The 16,717-nt window shown below is 36.6% G+C and overlaps 1 protein-coding gene across 2 annotated transcripts; it reads left to right on the top strand.

The window, feature by feature from the left end:
* On the top strand, window positions 1-9,462 carry LOC143024787 (protein artemis-like; the record flags this gene model as incomplete). Of its 2 annotated transcripts, none has more annotated exon segments than XM_076183962.1 (3): window positions 1-313; window positions 7,711-7,963; window positions 9,200-9,462. In XM_076183962.1, coding segments are annotated over 3 exon segments (625 nt in total), but the record flags the coding sequence as incomplete, so codon positions are not given.
* Window positions 9,463-16,717: the final 7,255 nt, after the last annotated feature.

Genomic DNA, 16,717 nt, shown 5'->3' with positions numbered 1-16,717 from the left:
TTGTCATTTGTTTGTTAGGGTCGCAGTGTGTTGCATTTCATACACCATCTTCTGTGTTGACATATTCCGATGATATCTAGAAATGAGTAATAATTCCAGGAAGGGCATGGATTGGCCCCAAAGATGACTAGTGGTGGGCACATGGGTACCTCTGGCGTCCAGTGGTGAAGTAGGAAGAGGCGGCAGCATCAGAGACGTAGCGAAATGAGCTCCTTCACGGGCAAGATTAAGGAGTTTCCGCACATCTCCGTGGACAGATTTGATGGGCGCAACTTAGCCAGCACTGCTTATTTCCTCAGCCATGCACACTCAGGTGGGCACCTGTTAACCGTTATAACGTCTAGGCTTGTGGACAAGTGTTTTTATTATTTCCGGTATGGTGAAATGTAACTGTGAGTGGATACATGTCAGTAAAGTGTGGCAAGTGTTTGCGCCACATCAAGCTTGGCACAAGCAATTATGGTACAGTATGCAAGCATAAACATGTGTAACGATCAGAAGAAAAGACCCGAGACAGATTTTATTCATGAGAACATACATGGTTCATGTTCCAAAAGTGAATATATCAAATAGCGCAATGTTTATTTGTGAAAGTTTTATGTCTTGAAGTTTAAATAGGATATCGAAAAACTGAGCTGTGCTGAGCAGACGAGTTTCCAATGCAAGACATGTAGATTGTCAAAGCTGCAAAGACTTGTCATTTCACTCTGATTTGTCAAGAAAAATTATTCCCTCCATAATCTAGCATTTTTTAGTTTGTTTTTGAGTAACACAGATTGGGTCTCATGTAGGAATAGATAGTCATTTCTTCTCAAGATGAAATCTGCCAGGGTTAAGAAATGTGATAAAGGATTTTTTATATGAGACTTGAGAATATTTTTACATATATGAGTATTATCACTGTATGTATACCATTTATGTACACATAAACAATGTATGATAAGTATTAAACAATAAATCAGTAACAGCTAAGTGGAACATTATAATGTAGTACATGTATGGATCACTATAGCTTTATTAAAATTCTAGGTGACTTTATTATTTGTTTTAGAATGACAACAGTCAACAAAAATAGACCAGTAATGGTAAATGGTAAATTTTTAGAAATTTGGGTCATTCTAGTGTTTTACCCCTTGGTAGTTTTATCTTCATGCATGCAAGGATTTTCACTTCTTTGCTCTTTTGAGTTAATTTTTCCCTTAAAAAAAATCTGTGATTGCCATAAGCAATTAATGAATATAATAACCACATTATTTATGGCAGTGGCTATTTGATATGATAAATGGAGTAGGTGGGGGGAGCTCTGAAATGTGCTGGATTAGAGGGCAAGAAGTCGTGCATGCCAGAATAACGGAAATAACTTACCTAGAATGTCAAAGTCTCAGGGTCACAAGGTACTTTCCAATACACTGGTTCACTAATTTGTGGATCTTTCATAATATACATTATTGAAAACAAGATACTGATGATTGAATGTGAAATATAATATTTATAATTAGAAAAATAATGTCATAATAACTACAAGCAGTTTTTTTTTTATTGAAAATAATTTAAATAGAGATCAAAGGGCAATTATGAAGTGAAAATCTGAGGTTGCAGGAAAGTCAAAGCCCTTGTTTTGTGTTTGTTCTTAACATTTTAGGGTAAAAGTAAAGGGGGTTTTATAAAGTTGCCATTACAATCCCTTAATCTGAAATAGAATTGAAAAAGTTAAGTGGTGACAATTGAGTTTAGATAGCTTAAAGTAAAGCCAGAGGTGTGAATTGGATTTGCTGATATGTAGAACATAAAATCTCATAGAGAAATTGTTCAGTGTTACTGGCCATACTAAACACTAGAGTGATTCATGCAGAGATGTATGGGAAGACATAGGTGTACCAAAACCTGCAAGATACAAAAATTAAATGCAACTTTCTAATCAGACCATTAACTTGATATCTTATTAGTATGTAGATAACATTCTTATTATAGAAAAAAAAGTATAAGCTAAACCTCAGCCACATTTTAAGATCTTAATATTATTATGGTGAAGAAGGGATGATAGTATGTTTTTATTTTTTCAGTCAGTCATTCTTTTGCCCAAAATTCTAACTTGTTAGTGATGCATGACCCCCAGAAAATTGGCCACAACCAGCTCATAAGTCACACCGAAAAGATATTTTGTGGAGTTGTAGGGATTAGGCAAGTATATTGGCTGCATCCAAGACATCTAGTATTGTCACATCAGTTCAATGCTAGTGGCATTTCAGTGCAGGGTAGTATTTACCTAGTTGTATTTTGTGGGAAGGGGAGCTATGCTCGTGGTGTCCCGCCTTTGTATCTCGCAGTGTCTAGTTTGCTTTTAAACTCATGAATGGTTTTTGCACATACTATTTCTTTGTCCAGTTTGTTCCAAGTGTCCACTACCCAAATGCGGGTGCATCATTGCAACCCCTGATTGTCTTGGGAACAACTTCTTTGCTGGGTTGATTTTTGGGCGAGTCTGGTGACTTGCAGAACTTGGTAGTCTATTCAGGAGTGTTTGTTCTGTATTTATTTGACCTAGTTGTATTTACCTAGTTGTATCTTGCGGGAGGAGAGCTATGCTCATAGTGACCCACTGTTGTATCTTTCCACATCCAGTTTATTTTAAAAGTCATGTATAGTTTTAGCACTCACTGCTTCCTTCAGTTTGTTTCAGATATCTATTACTCTGTGTGGAAAGCTACTGTTTTTCAGATCTCTTCTGTAACTGTCTTTCTTAAGTTTCTTCTCATGTCCTCTTGTAGCTCTTCTATCCCTATCAAGAATTTCCATCCCTTTCATAATTCTGTAAATATTTATCAAATCACCTCTTTCTCTTCTTTTTTCTAGGGTTGGTAATTTTAGTTTGTCCAATCTTTGTTCGTATGTTAAATTGCAAATTGTTGGTGCCATCTTTATCGTTGCTCTTTGAATTCTTTCTAGTTTCTTTTTTGTTTTTTGGTACTAGATGTCCATAGAGATGCTGCGTATTCCAATTTTGGTCTTATCAGTGTAACTAGTGTTTTCTTTACCATTTCGTCATCCCTGTCGTCAAAGGCCACTTTTATTGGTCTTAATAAGTTAAAAGTTTCTCTGACTAATTTGTTGACATGTTTGTCTGGTGTCATGTCATTTGAGATAGTTACTCCTAGGTCCCTTTCTGAGTTTTCTTTTTGAACTTCCTTTGTACCAATTTTATATTGACCCGAGATTCTATTTTTGCTTTTTCCAAATTCCACTACACAGCATTTCTTAATGTTAAAATTCACTTCACTCTTTTGACTCCATTTCCAGACTTTGTCCAGGTCTTCTTGAAAAGATTTGCAGTCTTCCTCTGTACTTATTCTCTTTCATAGTTTCGCATCATCTGCAAAAAAGTTCATATAACATTCCATGCCTTCATCCATGTCATCTTGTATAGATGTACATGAATAAGGTTGCAGATGATGCCAAACTATAAATGAAGCATCTAGAATAGATAGGGGAAAATGCTGGCATCATGCATAAGCCATTGTGTCTCTTAACATCAAATGCTTTAAGAACCATATTTCAGTACTGAGAAGGTTTGACATTTACCCCTTTCTATTCTAGATGCCTCAAATATGAATAACAGATTAGAGATTGGCAATATATAATTGGAGTCAGAAAAGTTAAATGGAATTTAATACCAGTAAATGTGTTGGGATGTGTATAGAGAACAAGCAAAGGACATTACAGTGAGTCCTCCTTATACGGTAATTCTTTATCCGGTAAATTCACAGTTATGGTATTTGGTAATTACTACCCTTGATTCTATTTACGGTAAGAAAAATTCACAGATACGGTATCCGCTCGTGTTTTGTTTACACCGTACCATAGTGCCACCACGCTGTGCGGCCACCACAACAATCGGTCTCTTCCTGCGTTTCCCTTTAAACACAAGTTAAATCCTTATGGTGTGTTTTTTGTGGATATTATTATCATGACGCACAGTGACGCACCCATAATGGCCACAAAATGGTCTGCAGACACTGCTGGAGTTGAAAAGGCAAAGCGAAAGAGGAGTAGTCTGACATTGGAGGTAAAATTAGATATTTTGAAGAGGAAAGAGCAGGGAGAAGGTATGTCTGCCATAAGTCGAAACTTGGGCCTAACCCAGTTGACAGTCTGGACGGTGTTGAAGAATTGTGAGGCAATAAAAAATAGCTGGGGAGAATGCATCTGCAGAGCAAATTACCAACAAAACACCGTGAGCCAATAATGGATAAGATGGAAAGGTTGCTCAAAATGTGGATCGATGACCAGAATTGTCAAAATATGGCTCTGTCTTTGAATTTAGTATGTCAGAAAGCATTGTAAGGGCTAAGATCCCTACTGTCCCTTAGCCTAGGGAGGGACATCATCTGATAGAATACATGGCGAGTGAAAGGTAAATAAAAACATTTTCTGTTTATTTCTTTTGCGCATTACTTTACATTTTCTTATGTGACTATTTTCATGTATTTTTATGTCTGTAGGGGTGACTTTCGATGTGCTGGAACACATATCCTATTATTACATGTTATAATGGGTTCAGTATACGATACAGTGAGTCCTCCTTATATGGTAATTCTTTATCCGGTAAATTCACAGTTACGGTATTTGGTAATTACTACCCTCGATTCTATTTACAGTAAGAAAAATTCACAGATACAGTATCTGCTCGTGTTTTGAAGAGGAAAGAGCAGGGAGAAGGTACATCTGCCATATCCTATTATTACATGTTATAATGGGTTTGGTATACGGTAATTTCAATTTGCGGTAAGGTTTTCAGGAATGCTTATGTACCGTATAACGAGGACTTACTGTAATTTCAATTTGGAGTAAGGTTTTCAGGAACACATATGTACCGTATAACGAGGACTTACTGTAACAGCTTTCAAATAGACAGAAGAGGAGCTATAGAAGTTAGATAAGGAAAAGGACCTAGGAATAAGTTACTAGATTCAACCAAAACAAATGACAAACAGAACTTAGTTCTGATAAATGCAGTGTGACATACGTCAAAGATAGCCAGGAAAAGGAAGGCAACAATAACATAGAAACAAGCAGAAAAGAAACTAAAGAAAGTGGAAAAGGAGAATAATTTAAGAATAGCAATCACCAAAATCTTGATGTAAGCAAATGCCAAATGAATATTGATACGGTAGCAGCAAATGTGAGATGCATGTAGGAGTGATTGAGAAAAGGACAATAACAATATGCAACCAAGCATCTTTTCATCCATTTAAAGATGGATGAAAAGGGAAGTAATATAGGAATAAGCCACCAAAACCCATGACCAAGGGAAGCACATAATTAACAAATATATTTAGCAAAGGCTTTTTCCCCCTTAGAAGGGAGGTAACTAAAAAACAAAAGCATAAAATCCACTCCCACCCATTCCATCCCTATATACTCCACTTCCATCCACCCCCTCCCTCTTATCTTGGCTCCTCCTGGATGACAGGTCATCCCTACATCTCGCCCACTGCCCTGGGTCAGAAGAAATGTCACAAGACACAGCACATCCACAGCAAGGCTGCTTCATTAAATTGGTGACCACCCCTCTTTGTCCCCTCATGCAAAAATGGAGAAGACAGGGAGAAATCCCTTTCGGCTGAGTCAATTTATTTTTCAAGCATACTCCCCCACCCCCCATCCTCCACTCACTCCCTTTCATGTATCACATCATCATCCATATGTAATGACTCTCCATTCACTCCTATCATCTATCTTCTTCCATCCTTCCTCAACAGACATTCCCCTCTTTCCCAATGCCCCTTTTACCCCATCCATCCATCTCATCCTTGGGTGCCCCCTCATGTTCACTCCTTCCGCCTCTGCCTTCCACACCTCTTTTACTAATCTTTTTTCACTCATTCTTTCCACGTGTCCAAACCATCCCAATACTCTTTCATTAACCCTATCTCCCAACTCCCTTTCCACCTCTGTTCTCCTCCTCACCTTGTTTCTCACTCTATCCAGCCTAGTAACTCCTATCATACTTAATAGGGACCTCATCTCAAACACATTCAAACTGCTCCTCTCTTCCTCTCTTATGTTCCATGTTTATACCCCATGCAGTGCTGTCATCACAATCACTCCTTCCAAATTGGAATTACAACTCTGGAATAAAGAAGAGAAAGAGGAAATCTGCTGACTATTTATAGAATCATGAAAGGAATGGAAATCCTAGATAGGAATGATTTACTAAAATGGGACAATAGAAAAATGAGAGGACACGAAAAGAAACTCAAAAAAGGATAACTGTAGAAGAGATCTGAAAAAAAATAATGGCTTCCCACATAGAGTACTGGATACCTGGAATAATTTAGATAAACAAACTATTTGCAAATACTATTCAAGATTTTAAGACAATAGTTTATGTTGGAAGATACAAAGATGGGTCATCACGAGCATAGCTCCCTTCCAGTATAATACAACTAGGTAAATACAATCTTCTCTTATCATCCATTCCCAAATGTCTATTTCTCATTACAATTTCTAATCCCCCAAGGCATTTTCACTGACTGAAAATATATACTCCTACAGCAGTGGACTTTGGGCCCTCTCATTGATCTCTGGAAAAAAAAAATGTATAATTTCTTTTGTATTAGTGTACTCTAAGGGTTTTTCTCCCATATAAGGAAGTGGCCAAATAATTTAGATTAATATCACAAACTCCTCAGAGATGGTTAGGATAGTGCTCCCTTATGGAGAACTTTGAAGCAGGGATTTTTATGTTTGAACTCGCTTGGCCAAACAGCCTCAAACTGCCTCCCCTCTTGACCTCTTGCTCCAAGTAGTGTACTTACTTAATTGTAATTTATGGGGAAAGAACTACATATGGGGTCCCATATTGTTCAACTAGCTTGAGCTAAAATATCAATACAGAAAACTTTGTAGATATACTAAAGGCATAAGGTCCTTTTCTATTTATTCCCATGAGACCTCATTATACCCTCCTGTCCCAAATCAAGAGATTTTATGTCTTATCCATTACATTTATTGATCTAACACTACAGTTATGTCACCTATTTCTCATCTTTCAGTGCTGGCAAGATCAACATTTCTCATCTCTCTTTGTATGTTCTCATGTATTGGCATTTTAGGAAATCTCATGCAAATTCCAATAGGTTTCTAAGTTCTCCATTATGCCCTGATATACAAAGTAGTTGTTTGTAGGGTACCTTGTTATAGGCTTTCTCCAAATCTAATTACACAGTCCACTCAGCCCTGTGTCTCTTATAGTACATCAAGTACTCTCAAGAAGCTTAACAGATTTGATACACATGATCTTCCAGTTCTGAAACTGAATTGATTGACAAAATGTTAATATTTTCAAGGTATTTAACCCATGTGTCTTTAGTGGGGGATTGTTATGTTACCAGCTAATGATAATAGAAGAACAGGATCAGTTGCTGATTGTCAGCTTATGTGAAAAGGTGAAGGAAATCAAATCAAAGTTGATATAAATAAGACTTGGGCCCAGTGAGTATCAGGTACTCAGGGCTGCACCTCCTGAATGGTGTGGGTGTTCATGGCTTTTGAAGACACATGAAAAGGATGTGATTATCTCTGATGTCCATTTTGCAGGACTACCAATTGTAGTTATCTGTTTTGGGCCTGTTTTCTTGTACAGTTTGTATAGATAAGTGCATATATATTCTTCTTTGGCTTTCATTTTCTTTTGACTTTCCTTTTCAGACCATATGATTGGCTTGAGTTCACCACAGTTCCTGGATCACCTGGAGAGCAATGTGGGTGTCTACTTGTACTGTTCGGCCATTACAGCTCGCTTTCTTCAGGCTTCCATCCGACACCGCCCCCTTGACCCATATGTGCGTCCTCTGCCTCCAGAGGAATCTGTTCGCATCACTGTGCCCAATGTTGCAGAGGAGGCAGCTCACCAACTCATGGTGACACTCATCCCAGCTGGACACTGCCCTGGATCTGTCATGTATGTAATGCTTATGTTGGTACACTTACATGAAGTTCTGCAGTTAATACTGAAACTGTAGAAGTATTAACTGTTTCAACTTAATGCCTTTCATCAATATTTTTAAGTTGTTAAACCATTGGGATCTGCTAGGGAAGTATTGTACCATGATGCATTGCTATTCTGGTGGGGGACATCAATAGTACTTTGGGAATGAAGGATTGCCTTGTCCTGTGCCATATTTTAGCAACTATTGCCATCATACTAAATTAGAATATATAAATTGTTTTATTTGTCATTAAAATTTGTATGTCTTGATCTATATACCAAGGGCTTCTCCCTTAGAAACGAGGCAGCCATTCAAGGCACACACTCACTTCCACCCATTCCACTTCCATCCACCACCGTAGGTTCCCTCTCATCTTAGATTCCCGTGGAAAAAGGGTCATCCCTTTCTCCTGCCCTGCCTGTATCAGAAGCAATGCAGCAAGACACAGTACATCCACAGCAGGGCCACTTCACTTACATGGCGACCCTTCCTCCTCATCCCCTCATGCAGAAAATAGAGAAGACAAAGAAAAATCCCTTCAGGCTGTGTCAAAGCCATCCATGCACAACAATTATCTACTCACCCCTTTCACCCCATCCATCATAAGAACATGCTTCAGATCAAGATCCAGTTGGACCATACAAGCAGTATGCTTGGTCTGAGCAATTTTGAAATGTTTACCTAAAGAGAAGTTGTTTGTAAAAATAACTTCGTATTTTTAGCTAGACATTTTAAAATTCCTCAGACCAAGCATACTGCTTGTATGGTTCAATTGGATCTTGATCTCAAGCATGTTCTCAGCCTTGGTCATCCTCTCAAGTTCACTCCATCCCCCTCTGTTTTCCACACTCTTTTTGCTAATCAAGATTTGTAATGACAATTAATGCAATATGTATCTATTTATCTATATATATATATATATATATATATATACATATATATATATATATATATATATATATATATATATATATATATATATATATATATATATACACACACACATATTCTAATTCAGTATGTTAGCAGTGTTGCAATAGAGAAATTTATACTATCATCAGACAACCTTAGATATAGGAGTGATTATCATGACAGTAATTTTGTGTTTATCTTGAGACTTGTGGTTTACTCAAAAGTTTTATGGTTTACACTTATGACTGGCTGGGGATTCTATAGTTTCTGTTATAATCTCTTGCATTTGATGACAGGTTCTTATTTGAGCGCCGAGGCAGCACAGTACTGTACACAGGGGATTTTCGTGTTGGTGTTGGTGAAGTGGCCAGACTCAGTGCCCTCCACCACAGTGATGGCACAACCAAGCAGGTTGACTCACTCCACATTGACACCACATTCTGTCACCGGGACATTATGCACTTCCCCAGCCGTGAAGAGTCAGCTACTGCCATTGGACAACTAGTTGAAGAATGGTTAGCCAAGGGCAACAATCACCTCATTCACCTTGTGTGTCCAGGTAAACAAGAGATTGGTTGTAGTGGCTAGATTATTATTATTATTATAATTATTATTTTCTATTTATTTTATTTTATTTTATTTATTTTATTTATTTATTTTTATAACAAAAACTTTGTTCATCCTTGGTCTTAGGTATTGTGTTTCATATTTATTGGTAATGCCTTTTAATGGTAGGAAACTCAAGGCAACAGTTATTATTATTACCTCTCAGTGGCACTGGGATATAAATTTTCATCTGTGTGACGAATAGCAAGAGATAATGTTTACAGTATACCCAAAGTTTTCAAGGAAATGTTAAATAACACAGGTTATTTTTCATTGCTTGAATGGGTAATAATTATTTTGCGCCCTTCACAAGAAGGTTAGGAGCCTACACTAGGGGGTACATAGCTGCGGCTGAAGCCATCACCTTTGCCTTATGTGCTTGAATTGTTGAGGCAGGTAACAGTCACTGCTGGGAATTGGAAAGGAGTGCAGGATTCAAATCCACAACTAAACAAGTGTGAGATCAGCATGCTTTTGATTATGCCACCAATGTACACCATCCCTCACACTATTAATTTAAATCCAGTAAAATATTTTTAGTTGTAACAGGACATTGTTGAATACAAAAAACATTATCATCATTATTATTATTTCTTTTCTTAATTATTAATATAACCATGGTGGCTGATTCAAGAAAATTGGTTTTACTTGACAGTCATTCCCCATTTTTTGTTTTTAGAAAGCATGGTATGTCATGTTAGCGTGAGATTACTAATAATGTATTTTAATGTATTTATTGTTTTAATGGTGCATAAGATCTGTTCTGTTTGTCTATATGCATATATACATACACCAAGGGTTTTTTTTCCCCTACAAGGGAGATCCACTCCCACCCATTTCATCCATTATACACACACACACACACACTTCAACGAATGGACGGCTTAGAAGACGTTCTGAAGAGAATTGAAGTTTGTGGATACCAACGCAAAGAGAAGTGCCTATTGTATTTACAGGGGGGGGGGAAATTGCTCGTGAGGCAGTAGGTAAGTAGGAAAAGAGGAGAAGGGGAGGGATTGCTGGGGAAATGGAAGGAAATGAGGATGTGGAGGACTTGGCCCAGGCAGACGGGCGTAAGGTCAACATGAAACGACCACCGGATGACGAAATGGCAAATAAAAATGTAAAGATTAGAAGTATAGAGAGGAGAAATACAGTAGAAAGTGACGAGAATATGTTCCAGGGATTTAAAGAGGGTGGGGGGGACACAACCCCCCCCCGACTGATAAGACTAGAGGAGAGAGTTGATAAGGTGATCGAGGACTTGGAACGTAAGTTAGGTAAGGTAGACTCCATCTTCCAGAGAATTGAAAGATTGGAACAACTAGAGAAGGCTAACAGAAACTTAACTGAAGAAGTAGAGGACCTAAAAAGACAGTTAGGAAATGTAAAGGAGGAGAATGAGAAATTGAAGAAGAATAGTAATGAAAACAGTGAGAAAATAGCTACAGAAGCTAAAAATTGGAGAATAACTCAAGAAGGGAATAAGGTTTCATTCACTGACATAGTCAGACAGCAATTGAAAGAACATAATGAAGACTCAGTTATTAAAGTGATGAGACAGAAGGAGAATATAGTAAGAGAATTAGCTGACAAAAAGAAATGTATAATTATATTAGGAATGGAAGAGAAACATAACCCAGATAGAACCGCAAGAATCAAGGAGGAAAATGAAAGGGTAAGCAGTTTATTAAAATTAGTCCAGGAAGATGAACCAGAAATTATAAAGGAAATTGAGGAAAAATTCAGACTCGGAAAATATAGTACAGATAAGACCAGACCAATTAAGATTAAATTCAGGTCACAAACAACGGCAGAGAAAATTCTATCCAAGACAGGGAAAATAGCAACAAATGAACAATATAAAAAGGTATGGATAAAAAGAGAAATGAATAAGGAGGAAAGAGAGGCAGAAAAGCAGAAAAGACTTGAAGCTAAGGCAAAAAACGAGGAAAGAACGGAGTCAGAGAAAGAGAGATTCTATTGGAGAGTAGTGAACATGAAAATAAAGCAGTTCGACATACTAAAGAAAAACATAAGGGAAACAGAGAACACAATGGAAGTGGCAGAAAACTAAGAGTGTCTTACACAAATATAGATGGATTGATAACAGGATTGAATGAACTGAATGATTATTTGAAAGAAAAAGAACCGGACATAATGGGAATTGTAGAAACAAAATTAAAAGGCCCACTACCACCCAACAGTGTAGGACATGAAAAAACAAGGGGGTGGAGTTATGTTCCTGACAAAGAAGGATATAAACGTGAAAGGTGTCATATATGGAAAGAATACAGTAGAGATGATTATGATAGAAGTGGAAGACAGAGATAAGAAGAGCAGAAAATTTGTGATCAATTATGTGCCTCCGAAAACAGCCTCATGGGAGGAGAGTGAACATAAAAGTATGTTAGAGGACACAAAGATAGCATTAACTAAGATAATGGAAGACGGAGGAAGAATAGTTATGATGGGCGACTTTAATTGCAAAGAAATCTGCTGGGAAGAAATGACAGTAAAGAGTGGTGATGACTCATGGGGAAATGCTCTACTTGAGATGATTACTGACCATACAATGACACAATGGATACAAGAGAACACTAGGTATAGAAATGAAGAAGAACCATCGAGACTAGACCTAATAATTACATCTGAACCTAGAATAGTGGACAAGATTGAAGATAGAACACCAATAAGTAATAGTGACCACATCTTGAGTGAACGGGACCTGAATGAAGATAAATGTATGAAAAGAAATGAACAATACAGAAAAGGAAGAATGATGTATGAAAAAACAAACTGATAAAATAAGAGAATTCTTCCAACAAGAAAACTGGGAAGAAATATACAAAGAAGAAACATCAGTGGAAGAGAAATGGAATATTTTGACAAAAATTTACAAAGAAGGAGTGGAAAAGTATGTCCCAAGACAAAAACAAGAAAAAGAATATGTAAAATGCTGGTACAACAAAAGTTGTAGGGAGTTAAAAGACAAAAGAGACAAAGCCTGGACCGGATGGAAAAAAGACAGAAGACCTGAAAAATGGAAAATATATACTGGTTATAGAAATGAATATGTACAAAAGTGCAGAGAGGAAAAAAGAAAATATGAAAAAGATGTTATAGAAAAGTGTAAAGATCAACCAAAACTATTCTACAGATTTGTAAACAATAAACTGAAAAACAAACAAGACTTGGAGAAATTAAGACAAGGAGGAGTTGAATACACTGAGGAAATGGAAATGGCAGAAATTATGAACAAACATTTTAAATCAGTGTTTACAAGGGAAAATATACAACCTGAAGAGATTGAGTGGAAGGAAAAAGTCCCCCCTATGGAAGAAATAGAAGTAACGAAGAATGAAATATTGACACACTTGGGTAATTTTGATGTCAGAAAATCGCATGGGCCAGATGAAATAGCAAACTGGATTCTGAAAGAATGTAGGAATGAACTGGCAGACAAAATACATAGCATAATAAGCAGTTCCTTAAAAGAAGGAAAAGTTCCAGAAGATTGGAAAAAAGCAAATATAGTACCTATATATAAAGGAGGAAATAAAGAAGAACCTACCAACTATAGACCAGTCTCTCTAACAAGTACAATAGCAAAAATATGTGAAAGAATTATCAAAAGTAGATGGGTAAAATACTTGGAAAAAAACAACGTACTAAATACAAGGCAATTTGGATTCAGACAAGGACGATCATGCGTCACCAATTTAATATGTTTCTATTCAAGACTAATAGATATAATACAAGAAAGAGATGGATGGGCTGATTGTGCATTTCTAGACCTAAAAAAAGCTTTTGACAAAGTACCACATAAGAAGTTGCTTAAGAAATTAGAATATGAAGGAGGAATACAAGGTAAATTGCTAAATTGGATGGAAGACTTTTTGCAAGAAAGAAAAATGAGAGTAGTGATAAGAGATCAGCACTCAAAATGGAATGAAGTAATAAGCGGTGTCCCGCAGGGAACAGTTCTGGCCCCAATAATGTTTGCTATATATATTAATGATATGGATGAAGGAATTGAAAGCTATATGAGCTTCTTTGCAGATGATGCAAAATTACTGAAAAGAGTGAAAACTGAAGAGGATTGTGAATCACTACAGAGAGATCTAAATAAAGTACAAGAATGGAGTAGGAAGTGGGAGATGGAGTTCAATACAAAAAAGTGTAGTATAATGGAATTTGGAAAAAGCAAAAACAGAATAACAGGATCATATAATTTGGGAGAAGAAGGAATAAAAAGAGTAGAAAATGAGAGGGACCTGGGAGTCATTGTTATGAATAATATGTCACCTGAGAAACATATAAATAAGATTTTTGGAGAAACTTATAATTTAATAAGAACAATCAAAGTGGCATTTACATACCTGGATGAAGAAATGGTGAGGAAAATCCTAATCACCCTGATAAGACCAAGATTGGAATATGCAGCAACGATATGGTCACCAAGTACAAAAAAATGTATAAAAAAACTTGAAAGAATACAAAGAGCAATTACTAAACTGGCACCAACACTCTCAAAACTATCATATGAAGAGAGACTACAAAAACTTAAACTACAGACACTAGAGCAAAGAAGAGAGAGAGGAGATTTGATAGCTATTTACAGAATCATGAAAGGCATAGAAATTACTGATAGAGAGAATCTGATAAAATGGGATGACAGAAATACAAGAGGACACGGAAAGAAAATAAAAAAAGACAGCTATAGAAGAGATTTGAAAAAGAACAGCTTTCCTCACAGAGCAATAGACAGTTGGAACAAGTTAGATGAGAAAGTGGTGTGTGCAAAAACAATACATGAATTTAAAAATAGTTTAGATAAAATGAGATATGAAGACGGGACCTCACGAGCATAGCTCCCCTTCCCGTAAAATACAACTAGGTAAATACACTTCAACGAATGGACGGCTTAGAAGACGTTCTGAAGAGAATTGAAGTTTGTGGATCCCAACGCAAAGAGAAGTGCCTATTGTATTTACAGGGTGGGGGGAAATTGCTCGTGGAGTAGTAGGAAAGTAGGGAAAGAGGAAAGGGGGAGGGATTACTGAGGGAAATGGAAGGAAATGAGGAAGGAGTAGACTTGGCCCAGGCAGACAGGCGAAAGGTAAACAAAAGGCCCCCCGACCAGCTGAGCGACGATGAAATGTCTAATAAAAACGTAAAGATTAGAAGTATAGATAAGAGCAATACAGTAGAAAGTGATGAGAATATTTTCCAGGGATTTAAAGAGGGTGGGGGGGACACAAACCCCCCCCCCCGACTGACAAGACTAGAAGAGAAGGTCGATAAGATGATCGAGGACTTGAAGCGTAGGTTCGGTCATATTGACAATATTATACGAAGAGTTGAAAAATTGGAAGAACTAGAGAAGGCGAACAAAAACTTAACTAAGGAAATTGAAGAATTAAAAAAACAGTTAAAAGAAGTAAAAGATGAGAATAAAGTCTTAAAGGAGAATAATAAGGAGAACAAGGAGGGTTGGAAAAAAATTCAAGAAAATAGCAAAGTTGCATTCACTGACATAATCAGACAGCAAATGAATGAACAAACTGAAAACTCAGTTATTAAAGTGATGAGACAGAAGGAGAATATAGTAAGAGACTTAGCAGACAAAAAGAAATGTATAATTATATTAGGAATGGAAGAGAAACATAACCCAGATAGAACCACAAGAATCAAAGAGGAAAATGAAAAAGTAAGAAATTTACTAGAATTAGTTCAGGAAGATGAACCAGAAATAATGAAACAAATCGAAGAGAAATTCAGGTTCGGGAAATATAGTACAGACAAGACCAGACCAATCAAGATTAAATTCAGGTCACAAACGACGGCTGAGAATATCTTATCCAAAACAGGGAAACTAGCAACAAGTGAACAATATAAAAAGGTATGGATAAAAAGGGAAATGAACAAAGAGGAAAGAGAGGAAGAAAAACAGAAAAGACTTGAAGCAAAGGAAAAAAACGAGATAAGAACGGAGTCAGAAAAAGAGAGATTCTATTGGAGAGTAGTGAATATGAAACTAAAGAAAGTCGACATACAAGAGAAAAACAAAAGGGAAACAGAGAACACAATGGAAGTGGCAGAAAACTAAAAGTGTCTTACACAAATATAGATGGATTAATAACAGGATTGAATGAACTGAATGAATATTTGAAAGAAAAAGAACCAGACATAATGGGAATTGTAGAAACAAAAAAGGTCCACTACCACCCAACAGTGTAGGACATGAGTGAAAAAGGAAGGGGGTGGAGTTATGTTCCTGACTAAGAAGGATATAAACGTGAAGGGTGTCACATATGGAAAGAATACAGTAGAGATGATAATGATGGAAATAGAAGACAGAGATAAGAAGAACAGAAAGTTTGTGATAAATTATGTGCCCCCAAAAACAGCCTCATGGGAAGGGAGTGAACATAAAAGTATGTTAGAGGACACAAAGATAACATTAAACAAGATAATGGAAGAGGGAGGAAAAATAGTTATGATGGGCGACTTTAATTGCAAAGAAATCTGCTGGGAAGAAATGACAGTAAAGGGTGGAGACGGCTCATGGGGAAACGCTCTACTCGAGATGGTTACTGACCATACAATGACACAATGGATACAGGAGAACACTAGGTATAGAAATGAAGAAGAGCCATCGAAACTAGACCTAGTAATTACATCTGAACCTAGAATAGTGGACAAAATTGAATATAAAACACCAATAAGTAAAAGTGACCACATATTGATTGAACTGGAACTTAATGAAGAAAAATATATTAAAAGAAATGAACAATACAGAAAAGGAAGAATGATGTATGAAAAAAAAAAACTTTGATAAAATAAGAGAATTCTTTCAAAAGGAAAACTGGGAAGAAATATACAAAGAAGAAACAACAGTAGAAGAGAAATGGAATATTTTGACAAAAATTTACAAAAAAGGAGTGGAAAAGTATGTCCCAAGACAAAAACAAGAAAAAGAATATGTAAAATGCTGGTACAACAAAAGCTGTAGGGAGTTAAAAGACAAAAGAGACAAAGCCTGGACCAGATGGAAAAAAGACAAGACCTGAAAAATGGAAAATATATACCTGCTATAGAAATGAATATGTACAAATGTGCATAGAGGAAAAGAGGAAATATGAAAAAGATATCATAGAAAAGTGTAAAGATCAACTGAAACTATTCCACAGATTTGTAAACAA

The sequence above is a fragment of the Oratosquilla oratoria genome, chromosome 4 (genome assembly GCF_046742065.1).
Source record: "Oratosquilla oratoria isolate Oo_2021 chromosome 4, ASM4674206v1, whole genome shotgun sequence".
Lineage (NCBI taxonomy): Eukaryota > Metazoa > Arthropoda > Malacostraca > Stomatopoda > Squillidae > Oratosquilla > Oratosquilla oratoria.
The sequence above is the reverse complement of the archived record's forward strand: the minus strand, read 5'-3'. Positions and strand labels throughout refer to the sequence as shown.